We start from the raw sequence: 19,389 nt of genomic DNA, 5'->3' as shown, positions 1-19,389 counted from the left end.
TCAAAAACAAACAAAAAAAAGAGTGCTGCTGGAGATGTTGGGATCAAAGAAAGAAGACTATTTTTTTAAAGCAGGTCACAAAGCACTGGTGCTATCCCCTATAATATTTGTTATATATGCAGTCAGTTGGTTCTGTTACGTACAGTCACTTCTCAGCCTCCCTTTACTATAGTTTGTTAGTTTTAGATGCCCACCAGTTGAAATACATTTTAAATTATTTCCCACAATAAATAAATAAATTAAATGATATAACTGTGTAATTGAACAGAGTATTGTAGGACATGGATGCTTTATAGACAGAGCATCACAACTCTCACAGTTAAGTATATCTGGTCATCGGGTGTATTGTACTGCTGCAGCTGTGTTGCCAGTGCATTTAAATGAGAAACTCCCATCTTAAAGGCTTACCTTGAATTAAGCCACATAGAAATTTCTGGACTCTAGGAGTATGAGTGTGCTGGAGTGGGCTGTGGAATCTACAGTGTTTTTGTGGTGTTGTCATGGGTATGTGCAATGAACAAAAAAAAAAATGGTTGAGATGTTGTGGCCACAAAATTCAATGCTGGTGACCAGCTACCACTAGTAAACTGTCTTAAGGTGGTTCCAAAGAACACAGAACTGATTATAGGCTGGGGAAGTCATGTAAAAGAATAACAGTGCATACATCTTTAGCTGATAGTCTAGTGCATTTGCATTATGGTACAGAAGATGCAGAGAGTAATCATGGCCTGTCACTATTTTTCCCTCTGCCACTGACCAGGAGATTTTGATCTCCTTTCTCAGATGCAGACCTCATAGAACTTTTTTTGGTTCAGATCACCTTGCGAGTAATATGGCTCCTTAATAGCCCATATTATGTGATGGTGATTGGAAGTGGGGGGTGCTAGAGGATTTGCTGCTATCCCAGGCCACAAAACCTCAAAAGAAATCATTTTCTCGTCTTCCCACTTTTCAGTTTTTGACTTTTGTAACAGACAGATCAGGGAATGTTTCAGGTGCTCACGTAGTTCCATGGAGGTTACTATAATCTACATGTGTGTCAAATGAGGAGAATAGATCATGTAGGGTTCATTTTGTTCTCTGAAGACAATTTATTTAATTCCCTTTTGTTGAGGTGGTACTATAGTTGGTTCAGTTGAGTAGTTTTTCCTAACCATTTTCTTCCTTCCATCCATCCTCTCTGATCTTTTAGAGAGACGGTCTGACCATTATTTCCACTTCTTTACGTCTCCCACCCTCTGTGCTCCATATTACGACCATCAGAGCTCTGTTCAGTCTACCATGATGCTCCTTACTTGTCTGAAGGAGACAATGTTGAATGCTATTTGAGTAGGGCAATGTTTTTCTTGCTGTGGCTTTCAGTAAAATCAGAGATGAGTCATGACCACTTAGTAAAAAATCATGGAAGAGTGGTGGCATCTTAATGCCACTAGGAAGTCTGGCTCCTTTAAAAACCAACCAGTTGCCTAGGTGGCTGTTACTTATCGCTGAACTTCAGGGGGAGCCGGTGTGGGCTCCTGTGCTAAGTCAGCCAGTTTTCCTATAAACATGGGCAACTATCAGGGCTGGGAATATTATGCGCAGTTCTGTGCATTGCACCAGTAAGTTTTAGATTGGCTGCTGTCATTGATTCATAGATGATAAACCCAGAATGGCTATTGTGATCATCTTGTCTGAATTTCCCATCTTGCACCGTGCATAGACTTCCCTGAATTAATATCTGTTTGAACTAGAGCATATCTTTTAGGAAAACATCCAATCTTGATTTAAACATTTCGAGAGATGGAGAATTCACCACTGCCCTTTGTAAGGTGTTCCAAAATAATCTTTACTGCATTTCAGGGATGCATTGGGCAAGCAGCATTTTCTTCACTGCACTCTGTGGGTGGGAAGCTGAGACACAGTTCATTGCAGTGGGCTGATGGCCTCTGAGATTGGATGGCTGGCACTGTGTCCATGCACTCTGGGGTTGGGAACCTGGAGAGTTATCCCCTGGGAGCAGCCGCCGGGACTGACAAAAAGTATTCTTGTTAAGACAAGGGAGTGAGGGGATGGAGTAGAACTTTATGTTTTTTGGCACAAAAGTCACCGCTGTGACAGAAGCAGTACTCTCATCATTACACTAACACTTGCGAAGGCTGCTTCTTATCGATTTTGTAACTCTGTTGACTTGTATGGAATTACTCTCGTTTTGCGTTAGAGTGTTTAAGCAGTCAATCAGGCCCAGTACTTTGCTGTATCCTTAGCCCCTGCCAGCCTGAAAAGTGACAACACACAGGGGAGTGAATCTGGGTCTGCCAAACAGAAGTGCACAGTGGTTCTGCTAGGCCAACAGGCTAATGTGGTTTTCATTTAAAATAAATAAAATTGAATACCCAGTGTTGAAACACTGAATAAATGACTTATAAGTGATAGGGTCTGCTTTTTTTTAAAGAACACATCCTTGCTATACAATTGCAGAATAGTTAGGGTTTATGTATAATAAACATATACATTTGCTGACTATGACTGCACCATATATTTGGAGTATTGCACAGATGGGAATATAAAACAAAGCATAGCGTTAGCTTTAAATTTATCTTCTCTGTTTTAAGGCATGTGCAAAGGCAAAATGAAAGTCGCTTGGTTTTTACTTTATTCATATAAAGATGCCTTTGAATTATTATTAATAAAATTGTGATGTTATCTTTGCCTAAATCATTTTGCACTGTTTTTATAGATTTCTTCCCCTCCCCTCCCCCATGTGCCCCCTGTCACCACTGCCACCCTTAAATACGTAACAAACATGAACACAATCATGGGATTCCAAGGGAGGGTGGGCAAGAAAGAATGTCAGTGTTTATCATACAGCTGTGCCAAAAGTAAAGGCTGAATGAATGAGATGGAGATTAAAGCCAGTTGTCTGAGCCTGTATTCAATCACTGCAGTCACTCTGTTTGCCTCCTGCATGCTGATGAAGTGTCATGAATGGTCCCATGTACTTTCATTCCAATATATTTCAGGCAGTAGTGATTCTTGCTTGTACTCGGCTAAAGCTTGAAAATTTTAAATAGCAAAGTCTTGCTTAGCAACAGAAGGCCTAGTCTTATCTCTCTTGGGACTGCTAACTCAAAATGGGTTACTTCTTATAGAAGTTAACCGTAGGAAGGAGATATAGTTTATACTCATTGCTTTCCTTGATAATTTAAAATAATGAACAATAAACTAAAACCTACAAACAATGCTGTTTCATAAATAATTATCTTGTTTGTAAAGTCCAAACCTCATGGTTTTTATCATACAGTAAACTGTCCTTCAGCTGACTAGGGACCAGAGGTTACCTTTCTCTGTATTGAGAGAGTACAAGTAGCATTCCACCTCCTAGAAAAGTTCTTATAGCATATTTTGGTTTATATAAAATGTTAGAAATATATTTATGGAATATTAAGTCATTTTACATTCATGTATATTTTAAATGCTTAGATATAAGTTTGTGCTTTTCATTGGGCCCAATCTTAAAAATAAATAAATATTATGTTTTAAAAATAAATGACAAAACACAAGTAGGATTCAGGTTGTAGATCTTCAGTATATGCACAGAGGAATTCATTAAAAAATGCAGCAGCATAATTCTACTGTGAATTATAAGCTGCTATGTAGGTTTCTATTTTTGGTCACCACAAGATGGCAAAAGCAATGAGCACACAAACACAAGGCAGAATGGGTCCCATAATAATGCACTCTGCATTCACACTTTATGCACATCAAGATAGAATCCGAGCACAGCAGGGGTGACAATCACTCCAACAGTCTTTTGAAATCAAAGTACTTCCTTGAGAATGTTTTTCCAGTGCTAATTACACTCTTTTATTGTGGTTCTTGTATTGTGCAAAGTAAAATGTTTACACTGTCACTGAATACAACTCCATCTTTGGGGAAAAAATATAACTAAATCTATTCAATAACCTGATTTTTCGGGTGGGGGGGGGTTGTTTACTTATTTGTTTTGGAGTCTAAACCAAAGTGTGGGTTCTTCTTCAGCAAACTGACTTTGAGAAGGGTGCTAATGTCCACAAATGACCAGGGCTACTCTCAGCTCAAGACAGTGAATATACTGCAGAAGTGACTGGTTGCTTGGAGATCCCAGTTCTTTTCTTAATCTGAGCCATGGTGTCCTCTGTTTAATAATCTCATAGTAGCTACTGTCACTAATTCCCCCACTGAGTGGGAAGGCAAAGAAGCTGTAGTTCTACTGATTAGTGTGTCTGTGTATGTAAAATCACAATAAACAGTCACCCTCTGGGGCAAGGTGCAGTGTTATTTCCATAGTCCCATGTAAAACAAGAGAAGAAAGGATGCTAATTCTAAATATCTAGCTCTCACCTAACAGTGCAAAGGTTTACCCAGCTGGCTGATGAGCTAGCCCATTCTTGACCTTTTCTTCTGATTCAAAGGATAATTGATAGAGTGGCTAGTCAGATTTAAACGCAACTAGGAAACTATTTAACATACACTACTGAAGATAGGGGACCAAATGTCTTGCAACATATGGGTCTGAGTCTCCATTGCATTGTGTTTGTGTAGTCATTTGCATCTGTGCCAAGTGGATATAAAATATTACCACTGACATGAGTAGAAAATTTCTGATTTGGTAGCATTTTATACCTATTTTATATCATTTAGAGGACTATGTAAGGTGTGAGATTATAGAGGATCAGACCAATGGTATTCATTTTATACACATCAAAGCAGATCTCTCTTGTGAATATTTTATATTTAATATAATGTATAAGTTGCTTTGTTTCTGGATTTGACCTTTTATTTATTTTTTTCTTATTTTGTCATCTGTTTGCCATGCGTGTTCTAATTAGGTACCACTGGAGACCTCACTTACGATATCAGACAATTTTAGGCTATCTCTGCAATTTTTGAGAGTGTGAAAAACCCTTAACACAATTGTTTGTGTGTAAAATACACACACCTATTTTACGTTCAGTTAAAGGATTTTAGAGACTCAAAAATAACACACACATACACTTTACTGTTAATGAATTCTTGGGAACTTATATGTCTGCTTTTGCTGTCCTAGTGTAGTTCTGACAGCGATCAGTCCTGTTTGATTAAAGATGTCAGAATTCAAGTATTAAATGGAATGGAGATGGAATAAGCTTATCTCACATCAGCAGAATAGTTCTGTTATGTCAAACTTATATTAATATAAGAACTCCGGAGTAGTAATAAACAGGAGCTGCATACCTGAAATTGCAAAGGAAGAGAGGGAGAACGAAGCTCCAATGCTTAAAAAATCCAACATCAGCAATAATGAAGAGGTATGTCTATATATGAAGGCTAAATTCCAATTTGAAAAGTGAATGTTTATGAAATTTGGAGCCTGATCCTGTAACCTTTACATATGATACTAGTATTTACACTTGCAAATCTTACTGTAGTAATGGTTGTGGAATTGGAGCCTTAATATGGTGTTTGTAAAGGGAAAAAATACACAAGCCCCAATCCTTGGATGCAGTCAGAGAGCAGATAGCACAGTGCAGCTCAGAGGGATGTCCCCAAAGGTGTCTTTCCCAATCCTTGGCCACCCCAATCCTTGGCCACCTTTGCTCTGGACTAATCCTGTGGCATACAGCAGTCTGATTGGTGTTCTAACTTACTCTAGCTGTCAGTGGTCCCAAAGGGCTAATACCACACCTGGGGATTGCTTAGAGTTGAGGTTCCACCACTTTTTCTAGCCATACCCCATACACCAGCAGAAATTAAGTGAGTTTTTGATTTAAGAGCTTCAGTGGTGGCATTTTGTGTTAGGATGAATCTGTCATGGCTGGTTAAGCTGGCGCCATTTTGCTCCAGTGGCACAGCATAAAGTGACTGCACCACAGCTGAAGATCTGGGTGAGTCTTACTGTTTGATAAGTGATACTGTACAGTTGTACATAGTGCCCTCCACCGGAAGATCTTAGAGTTCTTTGCTAATGATGATGAGTAAAGCTTCACAGCACCTTGAGGAGGCAGATGACTATTATTGTCCCCCATTTAACAGAGAAATCAGGAAGTTAAGTGACTTGTCAAAGGTCACTCAGGAAACCTGTAGCAGTACTGGGAATAGAACTAGAGTTGCCTGACTCCCAATCCCGGGCCTTAACAACAGTGCCATTCTTTCTTAATTCTCTATATTATGTAACAAATAAAGATATTATTAAATATGCATATTATGTCTACATGCCTACATTAGTGTCTACATGCCTCAATCAATCCGATGTATTGGGTGCTGTACAAATCTAAAAGAGAGACAGTACCTGCACTGAATAGCTTAAAATCTAAGTAAACAATGTAAACATATAGAAAGTATCAAACATTTCCACAATTCCCACAGAATACTGTACATTCTGTAGGCTCTCTTCAGCCTTTTATTCACTTTTATGAGCTTTCAGTTCATTGTAACACTGTATGAGCACAGTCTTGGAAACTGATACAGTGGAATATAAACATTTAAACAAATCTCTAAATTTTAGAAGTGATGGCCCAGTCACTTCAGATAAAATGAATGGCTCTTGGACTAGAGCTCCCACTTTGATAAGACTTTATTTGACAAATGTCCTTGGTTAGAACCACAGCTATTGAAAATACAACACAAATTTGCTAAAGGGATAATTCTGGAGATTTTCTCATTATAGTGTCAGATATTCTCCCTGGGAAATCTGTGCCAAAACTTCTTTTAATGGGAGCAGCATTGGACACTATATATTATACAACAGATAGTACAACTGATCTTCAAAAGAGCTGGAGCCATCTTCACTAAAGACGAGTGAAGGGCTAGATTTGTTTAATCCATTTGTTTCAGCAGAATGGAAGACCAGACTACATTTGATAAGTATTTTTAAAGTCTCAGAATCTTATTTGCTGCTGAGTCATTCCAGTTTTACGCTGGTATAATTCTGTTAAAATCAGTGACAAATCAAACTCTGAAAGTTAACTACTGGGCCACCAGTTATTTTCTGTTGTTATTTATATTATATATTAGATTAGGGCTGACCTGCAACCTTTACTCGTCAGCAGTCCATTAATTTCAGTAGGACAATTCACATGAATAATAGCTTCTCAGGTTAGCGAGGTTGCCAGCAGTATTTAAAACTGGATATCAAAAAAGTTAAACATTCATGCAAGATTTTGAGAAAGTAGAAAGAACCTAAAAAATTGAAACTGAAACGATTTTTTCTTTTAGAGTAGCTGCCGTGTTAGTCTGTATCCGCAAAAAGAAAAGGAGTACTTGTGGCACTTTAGAGACTAACAAATTTATTTGAGCATATGCTTTTGTGAGCTACAGCTCACTTCATTGGATGTATGCAGTGGAAAATACAGTGGGGAGATTTTATATACACAGAGAACATGAAACAATGGAGTTTCGAGAGTGATCAGGTAAGGTGAGCTGATCTCTTCCAGCAGGAGAGAAAAAAAAAAACTTTTGTAATGATAATCAAGGTGGGCCATTTCCAGCAGTTGACAAGAATGTGTGAGGAACTGGGGCGGGGGGGGGGGAGAATAAACATGGGGAAATATTTTTACTTAGTCTGGCTATGTTGACTCCCTCCTCAAGCCCTACGCTACCAGCACTCCCAGCTATCTTCGAGACACCACTGACTTCCTGAGGAAACTACAATCCATCAGTGATATTCCTGAAAACACCATCCTAGCCACTATGGATGTAGAAGCCCTTTATGCCAACATTCCACACAAAGATGGACTACAAGCCATCAGGAACAGTATCCCCGATAATGTCATGGCTAACCTGGTGGCTGAACTTTGTGACTTTGTCCTCACCCACAACTGTTTCACATTTGGGGACAATGTATACCTTCAAATCAGCAGCACTGCTATGAGTACCCGCATGGCCACACAGTATGCCAACATTTTTATGGCTGACTTAGAACAACGCTTCCTCAGCTCTCGTCTCCTAATGCCCCTACTCTACTTGAGCTACATTGATGACATCTTCATCATCTGGACCCATGGAAAAGAAGCCCTTGAGGAATTCCACCATGATTTCAACAGTTTCCATCCCTCCATCAACCTCAGCTTGGACCAGTCCACACAAAAGATCCACTTCCTGGACACTACAGTGCTAATAAGTGATGGTCACATAAACACCACCCTACACTGGAAACTTAGTGACCGCTATACTTACCTACATGCCTCCAGCTTTCATCCAAACCACACCACATAATCCATTGTTTACAGCCAAGCTCTACGATACAACCACATTTGCTCCAACCCCTCAGACAGAGACAAACACCTACAAGATCTCTATCAAGCGTTCTTACAACTACAATACCCACCTGCTGAAGTGAAGAAACAGATTGACAGAGCCAGAAGAGTATCCAGAAGTTACGTACTACAGGACAGGCTCAACAAAGAAAATAACAGAACGCCACTAGCCGTCACCTTCAGCCCCCAACTAAAACCTCTCCAGCGCATCATCAAGGATCTACAACCTATCCTGAAGGACGACCCATACTCTTACAGATCTTGGGAGACAAGCCAGTCCTTGCTTACAGACAGCCCCCAACCTGAAGCAAATACTCACCAGCAACCACACAAGAGAACCACTAACCAGGAACCTATCCTTTCAACAAAGCCCATTGCCAACTCTGTCCACATATCTGTTCAGGGGACACCATCATAGGGCCTAATCACATCAGCCACACTATCAGAGGCTCGTTCATCTGTACATCGATCAATCTAATATATGCCATCATGTGCCAGTAATGCCCCTCTGCCATGTACATTGGTCAAACTGGACAGTCTCTACGTAAAAGAATAAATGGACACAAATTAGACGTCAAGAATTATTACATTCAAAAACTAGTTGGAGAACACTTCAATCTCTCTGGTCACTCGATTACAGACCTAAAAGTGGCAACTCTTCAACAAAAAAACTTCAAAACAGACTCCAACGAGAGACTTCTGAATGGGAATTAATTTGCAAACTGGACACCATTAACTTAGCCTTGAATAAAGACTGGGAGTGGATGTGTCATTATACAAAGTAAAACTATTTTCCCATGTTTATTTTCCCCCCACACTGTTCCTCACACGTTCTTGTCAACTGCTGGAAATGACCTACCTTGGTTATCACTACAAAAGGTTATTTTTTCCCTCTCCTGCTGGTAATAGCTCACCTTACCTGATCACTCTCGTTACAGTGTGTATGGTAACACCCATTGTTTCATGTTCTCTGTATATATAAAATCTCTCCACTGTATTTTCCACTGCATGCATCTGATGAAGTGAGCTGTAGCTCACAAAAGTTTATGCTCAAATATATTTGTTAGTCTCTAAGGTGCCACAAGTCCTCCTTTTATTTTTTTCTTAGAAATATTATTTATAATAGTCATATAGAACAGCATCAGAATGTGTAGGGTCAGAAACGTATCTTTCTGACTCATTTTTACCAGATCACTAGACTGGATCCTGACAGAGTGTTACAATGTTTATTTAATATCTGCAAACACTTAAACTGAGAAGTAGTCCAATTTAGGCCTATCCTTAAAGTTACTAATGTCCTTAAGTGTTTCCTGTATCTGGACTATATTGTGCCAAATCCTGCTCCCTTCACTCATGAAAGTAGTCCTGCTAATTACTGCAGCAACTGCGTAGCAGAGTCGGGAATAAAATGCAAACCTTTTCACTTTCAGTCCTGTATATTTACAATAGATTATGATTCTCATGTAATAAATTTCTGCCTGTTTAATAATTATCTTCCTTTCTTATTTCTATAAAATAAACTTGCTTCCTTGAATAGTATTTTTCCAACTTTAAGATTAAATGAGATTCAGTTTTTTATTTCAAAATCTGTTTCCTTCCCTTCTTCCCAACCCTCCCAAATTAAAGACAAAGCTATACACATACACATAGCATGGAGAAATGGCATGATGCATGAGAACCATTTGCAGTGGTGATTAATCATTTAGTTCACATCTCTTCGCTGTCTTTTAGATAATATATACTTGCGTCTGCCCATTTTGTCCAGAGATACTTAACCCAAGCTCTTGAATGATTGGATTTATCTCAGTGTCATAATAAATACAGATTAAATTTAAAATCTCATTAAAATCTTTTTGTTTAAAACTTATACGTTCTGGATTCAGAGCAGTTAGATTAAAGATTGTATGGCCTTTTGCAGAAAAGCCTTTTTACTGCAACATTTATTTCCAGCTTTTCATCTCTGATATCAGCTTATCCTCAATTTTCATTCAACCTATTTTATGGCTACATGTAGAATTAAGTTATTTTAATAAGAAAGGCAGGTCGACTTTTGGTAAATGTGGCGATGTACATCTGAAACACATATGTAGAGTCTGTGATATCCATGTGTACCTGACCTTAAGTTTGATGGGTTATGCATCTACCAACTCAGACATCTTTCTTGCTGTCTTTGTTGCCTTCCCATCTGCCTCTGTGCACTCCAACTCTCGGTCTGTGTCTTTTGTACTCTCTTGCGCACATGTCTCGTATTCATACTTTTGAAAGCTAGGTTGAGCACCACTGAAACCAGATTGATCTGTTCTTCTGCACTCCAGCAGAGATTTATCCCAAAGAATAGCAGGTAGTAATAGAGCCATCATCCTCCTAGGATTTCCAGTGGGGTAATAGCTTTCAGTTAAAAACTTTATAACCAGGCTGCTGGTAGAAAATGATGAATTGGCACATCATAGCTTCCCTGGCCTTCCACCATTTACTTTTGGGGCTGTACTTGCTCCTAATGAGCCATTGTCCAAAGTGTCCATTGCCACAACCTCCAGCCTGGGCAGACATTCCTCCTTGGTGACTATCCACCAGGGTCTATGCTGACAGTGCTGTCCTATATACATGTGTTTAGCTTGGGTCAGAGTGTGACTGGGGAGGCTTTGTAGCAAAGTACCACTAATCAGAAACACTTACCCCGCATACTGAAATTTTGATCACAGCCAATATTCTGTCATTAAATCTGAAAGATCTATAAATTAGGTGAAAATAGGAGACACAAAATGTTGCCAACTCAGGACACAATCCTGTGGATCTTCTGGTTGTAGGGGTCCCATTGAAGTCAATGGGAGTTCTTCATACAGGGTAGAATAGGGCCTTATATAGTGCTATTTTTCATAGGGTTTGATTAAGGGATTCATAGTATCAGGCTTAAATTGACTTCATCCAGTTTATATGGGGTTTGCAAAGAATATGGTGACTGATTCATTCTTTGTTACTAGTATAACGGTAACTAGAAGGGGACTTCACAAGTTGCTTATTTCTAAACATTCTATAGGAGAAGTTTGCTTTGAAGTATCTTCGGTTTTAGGGTCATACAGTACAACCGATAATTTTTTATTTTTTAAAATATATAGTCTCTTTACAAGAAGTGATACTACTTCATGTCCTGGGTAGCATCTTTCTTACTGGTAATTCATGAGTACTGGTAAGCATATTTCTTCAAATGGCTGAGCAAAAGAATAAGTCTTCATTTTAGTTTCTTTGTTACTAAGGAGCTTGGTCTGAACAGTATTATGTATTAGGTGAGGAAATTGATAGCACAGTTTAAGTTTTAATTGGGTACCAAAATTGATTACTACATTTAAAGATGGCCCTCATTAGAGAGGGAATAATTAAAAATAAAAATGTTAATTTAAACTTTTAAACACAATGTCATTAATTTAATGACTTAACATTATTTTCACTAACGTAAATGGATAACTTGAAGTCTTGCTTCTTTCATACCTATGGGTGAGACTTTTTTTTGTTTGCTTCTATCTTACAGATGTAAGGTTGAGTGGATTTGTGCCATGTATCTCTCCTACTGTAGACTGAAAAGGCTTTTAGTTTTTCAGTAACTTGAGACTAATTTTAATTCTGGGTGACTGTATGTAGTCTTTCTCTTGATGTAGAAACATATTCTTATTTAGTGAATGTTACACAGAGTCAATGGGAGTTGTGAGTATGCAAAGATTGGGCTCTTTGAACAGAAAAGAGATGCTTTGGTGTGCAGACTGAAAAATGAGACAGACTGACACCGAGCACAGATTTTTACCGCAAATCCTTGTGCACCAAGCTGTATTACCCTACCTCCTGAGTGCTCAGAAAGGGGGTTGGATTTCTGGGACTAGATACTGGCCCTCCACTGGAGCCCCTTTTTTTTGCTAAGAGGCTAGACCACTGCGCTAATGACTGCCCTCCATGGCTGGCATAGAGTCAGATATGTATGCCATTGCTTCTAACACCTCAGGTATAGGGGCTGTGCCAGTGCGGAAGGAGGCATGACTGGAGTGCAGTACATTCCATCAAACTCTGTGTAGGATCTTACAAGCCAGTGCAACTTAGAGCAATCTAGAGGCCTCTAAGTTTCTTTAATGAGTAAACTGTGCCCTGGTGGCCTTGAACATAGGAGGAGAACAAAGGTAGATTTTGGATATGCGTCACTGGGATGCATCTGACTCATGGCAACATACCACCAACCAGAAACGCTTATCCTGTGTACTCTGGTGGCTTTATCACATGGACATTATGCCTCTGTCCTCTGCCATGGTGGTGCACAAGTTTCTTCCTCAATACAGTACTCCAAACTGTTACTTTTCCCTTCACGGAGAATATAATGTACTGCCAAATGTGTTAATTTGGACATGTGACTGTGCAGGCATCTGAGAATGAACACTGCTATGTCCTGTATTTGTTCACCATTGTGAATCACTTTTGGAAATAATGTACTGAACAGGAAGCAAATTGAAAATGGTAAATATCATAAGGTATGCAATGTTTCTACATTCCTTTTTTATGCATTAATGTCTTGATTTTTGAGCCTCTCCTGGCTGTGAGCTCATTTTCGGCATCAGCAAAAGTTCAGGCTTTGGAATGACTACAGAATCAGGTCTTTAGACCTGAAGTTTTTGGTGGAGACACTATCTGCATTTATTTTCCTTTTAATTGTGTTTTTGAAGGCAGTGAACAGAGGACAATACAATATATATTTATACAAAAATAAATAGAGTTGAGTTTCAAAGCTGTGGCACTAAGCAAATAATGTAAACTGGCAACACCATGTGCAGTGTTAGCATAATATTACATTTACTTTAAAAATAATTCCGCAAGAGGATAAACTAATGTATTGAATGAACCTTGAAGGCCTATTACACTATAGACTTTTTTTTTTTGCCTATACCTTTTTTTACCTAGCTGTGAAGGCTTATTCCTTTCATTAAAATTGATTGCTTATTTCAGAATGAAAAGGATGACTGTTTTTTTCCTATCCACCTAGCATCCATACTGCTTTTATGTGTGAAGTGGTTAAGAAGTAGTAGTCTGAAAATGACAACAAGATTAGTGGTTACTTTAGGGACATACCGTACTGTTTCATGGCTGCATTACTCTGAAAATATTTCAACCAGACTCTTAAAAAGAGCAGACCTTCATCAGATTTTTCACTTGTTAATTCATAATATTTACTTGTGAATCATAGAAGGCTTTTAGCTGAAAAATTTCTTAATGTAGGTTTCAGAGTAACAGCCGTGTTAGTCTGAATTCGCAAAAAGAAAAGGAGTACTTGTGGCACCTTAGAGACTAACCAATTTATTTGAGCATAAGCTTTCGTGTAAGGAGAGTGATCACTTTAGATAAGCTATTACCAGCAGGGGAGTGGGGTGGGGGGAGAGAAAACCTTTTGTAGTGATAAACACCCATTTTTTCATGGTTTGTGTGTATAAAAACATCTTCTGTATTTTCCACAATGCATCCGATGAAGTGAGCACGAAACGAAAGATTATGCTCAAATAATTTGGTTAGTCTCTAAGGTGCCACAAGTACTCCTTTTCTTCTTAATGTAGGCACTGCAAAATACGGGCCAAATTATGCTCTTTTACACTAGTGTAAATCCAGAATAATTTTGTTGAAGTTGGAGTTACTCCAGTTTTACATTGATGTAAATGAGAGCACAATTTGTCTCTGTAAATGTAACTCAACAAAGATCCTACAGAAGACCCTGCAAGAGTCCACAGATTTCCCAAAACTGAGTCACAGGCATCCAGTGCTTTTTAGCTTTTGGTACCTCTGCAGGATAAATTTGTAATGAAGGAATTATCCAAAGTAATTCCTTTTTCTTTCAGTAACAGTGACAGATTAATTCTTAGGTTCTTTGATCATCAGCACAGTCATCCCCAGTTGGAACCAGTTAAGAACATTTAAAGAGAGTTGCTGTCCTAGAGTAGTACGTCTGAAGAATCCCAGTTTGCACTGCTTTACCTAAACAACCACAGCATTTATATGTTTTAATAAAAGATTTGGATTCTAGATGATCCTCAATAACAGATTGAATGTCTTTGAGACAAATGCTTTCAGAATTAGATATTTTAGTGATGGAAAAGGGATTTAGTTCATTTTAGTGTATATGTTTCTTGAGAAATTGGAATGCATTTGTAGCATAAATTAGGTTTGAAATAGTACTCTCAGTTGAGAGCTATCTTGAAATCGTGATGTTTCAGTGAATGTCCTTTTCCTATATTCAGTTATAGAGCATGAACCAAATTTTGCTCTGTGACAGTAATTATAAAGTTGTTTCACTGACTTCTCAAATTGCACCAATGTAAATTTGGAGTTACACTGAATTTACATTGTTGTAATGCTGAGAATATAATTTGTTACTCTAGGTTAAATTAATTTCCTCCAGTTGCCTAGTGCTATTGTTTTCAACTATATTTTAAAATAAAAGCTTAAAGGGCTATGTCCAAAAGTAGACATTTTAAATGTAATCATAATATTCAGGTCATTGTCAAGGAAAGACCTATTGTTCTGGAATATTTCATCGGAAGAAAGAAATATGGAATTAATATTTTCAAGCTTTGCCTAAAGCAGTCATTTTTCTTCTAAGCAAAATATGTGTAAACTTATTGGACACTTATGGGTTAATAGCTGTTGCAAATCCTGAGAAATGCTAAGCCTCTTAGAACTCCCACTTATTTCAGTGGGTGCTCAGCGTCACTCAGGATTTGGCCTGTCAATAATACTTCAGTATTTGAGTAACAAAATGCAGAATTTATTATGATGATCTGATTTGAAACAACTGCTGGCATTGTGTTCAATCACAAACAGAGCCTGAATCTAGCCAAGATTTTTAATGACATCTACCTTTATGCATTTTGAACTAAAAAGAGCTTGTGTTGCTAGGCATCAAATTGGTGGTGCATGGAAAATTATTCAGTGAAACTACAATATAAGCCTGCATGTGCAATTCAGAATTAAAGTTCCTGGATGAATATGGAAGCTAAAACCCTTAGCAAAACCATCCCTTTAGATCAGATTCTGTTTGTATTGTATTAGAAGATGGAGAACATGTTGTCTCCATCTGAATTTCTGTGTTAAGGAAAAATGAAGTCTTCTGCTTTTCAGTGTGTGTAAGAGAGAAATTCATAACTGTATCACATTTGTTATAATCACAGCAGACTTTCTTTTAAATAGATTATTTTATTCTGTGGCAGAGAACAGAAATGTTATTTCCTACAGAGAACTAACATTAAATAGATCATCATGCAGACCCTCCTTCAGGAGTAATTACTATACTGCATGTTGGGGATGTGGTATGAAGGGCATCAAACATCTTACAAAAAGTGGTCTCTTTCTGATATGACATGCAGTTTAAATTTCAAGGTTCTTTGGAATACATTTCTGTCTTGATGAGATTGCAAACCAGTATGCCTAAAAATAACCTGGGAAGAAATCTTTGTTTCATTAGCAAACTGGCCTTTAATTTTATTTTTTCAAGAATATAGACTCTATTGTAAGATGCATTTTAGGATTTGATCGTTTCACCTGGAGCCTCATTTTCCCTCCCTGCTATACAGCATGTATTCACGAAACTGTCATTGACCTTGATAGGATTCTCACACACGGAACAGTTACAGAACTGAACGATAAATATTATTTTTCTCCTTTTAAAAAAAAGGTGTTGAGTACCCACAATTCCCATTGCCTAAAGAAAGTTGTGGGTATTTATGTGGCCCCAAATTTAAAATAATAATTACAGAAGTACTGCCATTTTTTAGAGTTTTATCAGTTTTGGATTTTGATATCTGTGTATTTCTAGCTCAGAAATGGGTCCAAAGGGAGAATTGATTCAATTAATGAGCTGGCTTTTTGAAGGCAAGTACCCCTATTTATCATACTCTGTGCTTAGTCTAGAAAAACAGGTAGCCATCTGCACCTTGGTAGCAAACTTGTCCCTTTCCTTCCGTATGAGGTTTTGGCCACAGTGATTCATACTGTCATCCCCCAGGCTGGATTACTGTTACTTACTGCATTTTGGACTGATGGTGGCAAGCATGGAAAAACTCCAGCTTGTCTAGAATACAGCAGCCCACCTCCTGAGTGGGAAAGGCCTCTGTGAGCTCATCATCTCTGTGCTTCTATCCCTCCACTGGTTTCCATTCTATTTCTGTTACCATTCTAAGGTCTCCGTCATGATATTTAAATTCATCAAGGGTCAAGAACTAGTCACATCAATGACTGCATCTCCACACATGACTCATTAATGTATTTACATTTTTTGGGGAAAATGCAGCTCCCAAAGCGCAGGACAAGATGTATGACAGATGTGGAGAAACTTTCTTTCTTTCTTTCTTTCTTTCTTTCTTTCTTTCTTTCTTTCTTTCTTTCTTTCTTTCTTTCTTTCTTTCTTTCTTTCTTTCTTTCTCCTTCAATTTAAGGGGTGTCAACTTTGGAATAATTTTCTAAGGGAGATCAGGCAAATAGAGGCTGGGCAAGCTACAAAGCCCTCCTCTTTGAAAAGCTTCCCCACCGTAACCAGATTAATGGGAGAGAGAAAGGAGAAATGAAGCAAACAAATAAAATAATTAAAAATAAATAGTCCCTGCTTAAGATAAACACATCTTAAACAGGGAATGCAGAAGAGAAGAAGGTTCATGAAGTTCTATAAAAATCTCACTGTGCAAATCTAATTTAACTATGAGGCACTAGATAACATGGTGATGGGTGTTTTGGAAAACCTTTAAACAGATTAATATAGATATGTAAATATGTGTAGTAGTCTGTAGAATGCTATGCTCCTGATTCATCATTGTGTTATTCCAGTTTACCCTGGTATAATTCACTGATATCATGGAATTTCACCAACATATAATTAGAGCAACTCATTGGTGAATCAATCCCAGTGGCTGGATGAGACCCATCAATATTTTGCTCCTCTGACAATTCCAGAAATCTTATTCACATTTCCCAGGGCAACATGAAACATAAGCCGAGAAAAGGGCAATAATCTACAAGGTAAAAATTGTATTACATCTAGAAAACAATGCCAATATTATTTTAATCATTTAGACTTCACTTCATTTGAATTTATCGTTGTTTTTAGGTAGCTTTTTGTGAAATAAGAGGGTTTATTTTTATGGAACTGTGGTAGTAAAAGATCAGATATCACAGTCTTTAACTGCTTGTTCAAATGTGCACCTTACATTATAAGACCCACCTGACAAGAAACATTAAGGTTTTCAATAGACCTGAAACCATTTACTAGAAATATTGTTGAAATTGCACAGCCCGGTTTGTCATCTCCGGATTGGCATTTATTCCATCTCAAGTATTCTGAGAACTAGATGTAGTTAGCTTATGAATTTCAGGCACATTTTTGCACATGTTCACATAAATGGTTGTAATTGATTGCATGCAAGTACAAGACCAAATAAAAGTGCTATCTTGCACTGTAACATAAAATCTAGAAGAGATAAATAACAGATCTACCCAGTGAAAAGTGATAGTCTGTTTTTCAAACTTATTAACCACTGTATTATCTGTAATGTATCTGTCTTGCTTGCAAAAGTTAACATTTGCCTTTACTAGTGTCATGTTATCAACATCTTCAAAAGGAATGTGACATTTCAAACTTTCAGGATGCACAACTTCCACCAAAAAACATTTTTTCTATTACTTTCTGTATCTATCATAGAGCAGGTATGAAATCCAGAATCAAACTGGATGGGTTTTCTTAATATTTCTGGAGAAAATAACATAGGTCAGGGGAACTTATACATATATAAGCTTGGCCATTAAATAATGTCATCTTGATATGGTTTGCAATTTGATGGCATGATTAGTACATAAAATGATCACAGGCTAGTATCTAATAGGAAATATGTATGTAAGTGCTTTTGTATTTTATTGTGATGGGATGGAAGCTAAATTAAGGGATTGAAAAATCTGCTCAAACTTTTAAATGCTTTGTTATAAAACTAGATTTTCAAAGAAAAATCCTGTAATTAAGATTTACATTCATGGAAAGGGCACTGTTTGCAGATATTTTCTGAAATTTGCCTTTGATATTTTCAAACATTTTCAAACATTTGTTTTCAACACATGTATAGACAGTGCCACATTTAATTTCATTGCTGCAAAAATGGATTGTTCCTTTACGCCAACTAACATAAAAGTAATCTGTTTGACCCTAGCTTTCCTGCTTCTATAGAAAAATCACCATTTTCTGACCAAACCAGTTTGCGAGGTTTTCACATGTCCACCACAAAGAAAAATTGTATGGCATCTCCGTTTTATTATATTCATCCGCAGGCTTCCCATTTGTTGTGGAATGTCTGTCATGACATTGGGCCATGACTCTATTCAGCTGTAATAGATTGCCTGTAGTGCATTCAGTGACTCTGGTACCTGTTGCTGGTTCTTTTTCCAGGTCAACTGGCTGCAGGTACATGTGAGATTGTTACTTTGGACAGAGATAGCAGTCAGCCCCGAAGGACTATAGCCCGACAAACAGCTCGCTGTGCATGTAAAAAAGGACAGATTGCCGGTACAACAAGAGCAAGGCCAGCCTGCGTGGATGGTAAGAGGCAAAGATCCATTCAATCAGTATCTACCAGCACAAAAGTCATCACGTTTAATTGTATATTCAAACAAAAAAGGTTATGTGTATCTGACATTATTGTATCTGTGAGCTAACCTACTAATCGGTTAGTTTTGTGGTGATACGATATGAAATCCTCAAAACCAAGAATTACTCATTAATAGTATATTTTCCCCAAAGGACAATGAATCAGTGGTATTTTTCTTCTTTAGCATCTTCATTTCTGATTTAGTTTGGTAATGCAGGTGAGATGTTAATAGCATTGGACTATTCTGTATTTTAATTTGAATGATGCTGAAACCCATGAGCTCTCTAGAGTGGGATTTTTGTTTGTTTGTTTGTTTGTTTAAGTTCTGTGTGAAACCAAAAATGCATTTACTATAATCTAGAGTCAAAGGTTTAATACCACTGAGGCTAAAGTGACCACTCCTGCATGAAAGTTAGTGTTCTTGAAAAAAGCGTTAGTGATGTTATTGGAAAAGAAAATATGTATGTACTTTACATGCATAGTATTTCTTC

The 19,389-nt window shown here is 37.7% G+C and overlaps 1 protein-coding gene across 19 annotated transcripts in view; it reads left to right on the top strand.

The window, feature by feature from the left end:
• Positions 1-19,389, top strand: part of TAFA5 (TAFA chemokine like family member 5) — a 592,535-nt gene that overhangs the window by 299,355 nt on the left and 273,791 nt on the right. For all 19 annotated transcript variants that reach the window (XM_073328349.1, XM_073328350.1, XM_073328354.1 and 16 more), the window contains exon 2: positions 18,700-18,849. In XM_073328349.1, the coding sequence (XP_073184450.1) occupies positions 18,700-18,849 (150 nt within the window). The remainder of the gene's footprint in view (positions 1-18,699; positions 18,850-19,389) is intronic.

The sequence above is a fragment of the Lepidochelys kempii genome, chromosome 1 (genome assembly GCF_965140265.1).
Source record: "Lepidochelys kempii isolate rLepKem1 chromosome 1, rLepKem1.hap2, whole genome shotgun sequence".
In the NCBI taxonomy this organism is placed as follows: domain Eukaryota; kingdom Metazoa; phylum Chordata; order Testudines; family Cheloniidae; genus Lepidochelys; species Lepidochelys kempii.
Note: the sequence above shows the minus strand (reverse complement) of the source record. Positions and strands in the feature narration are given on the sequence as shown.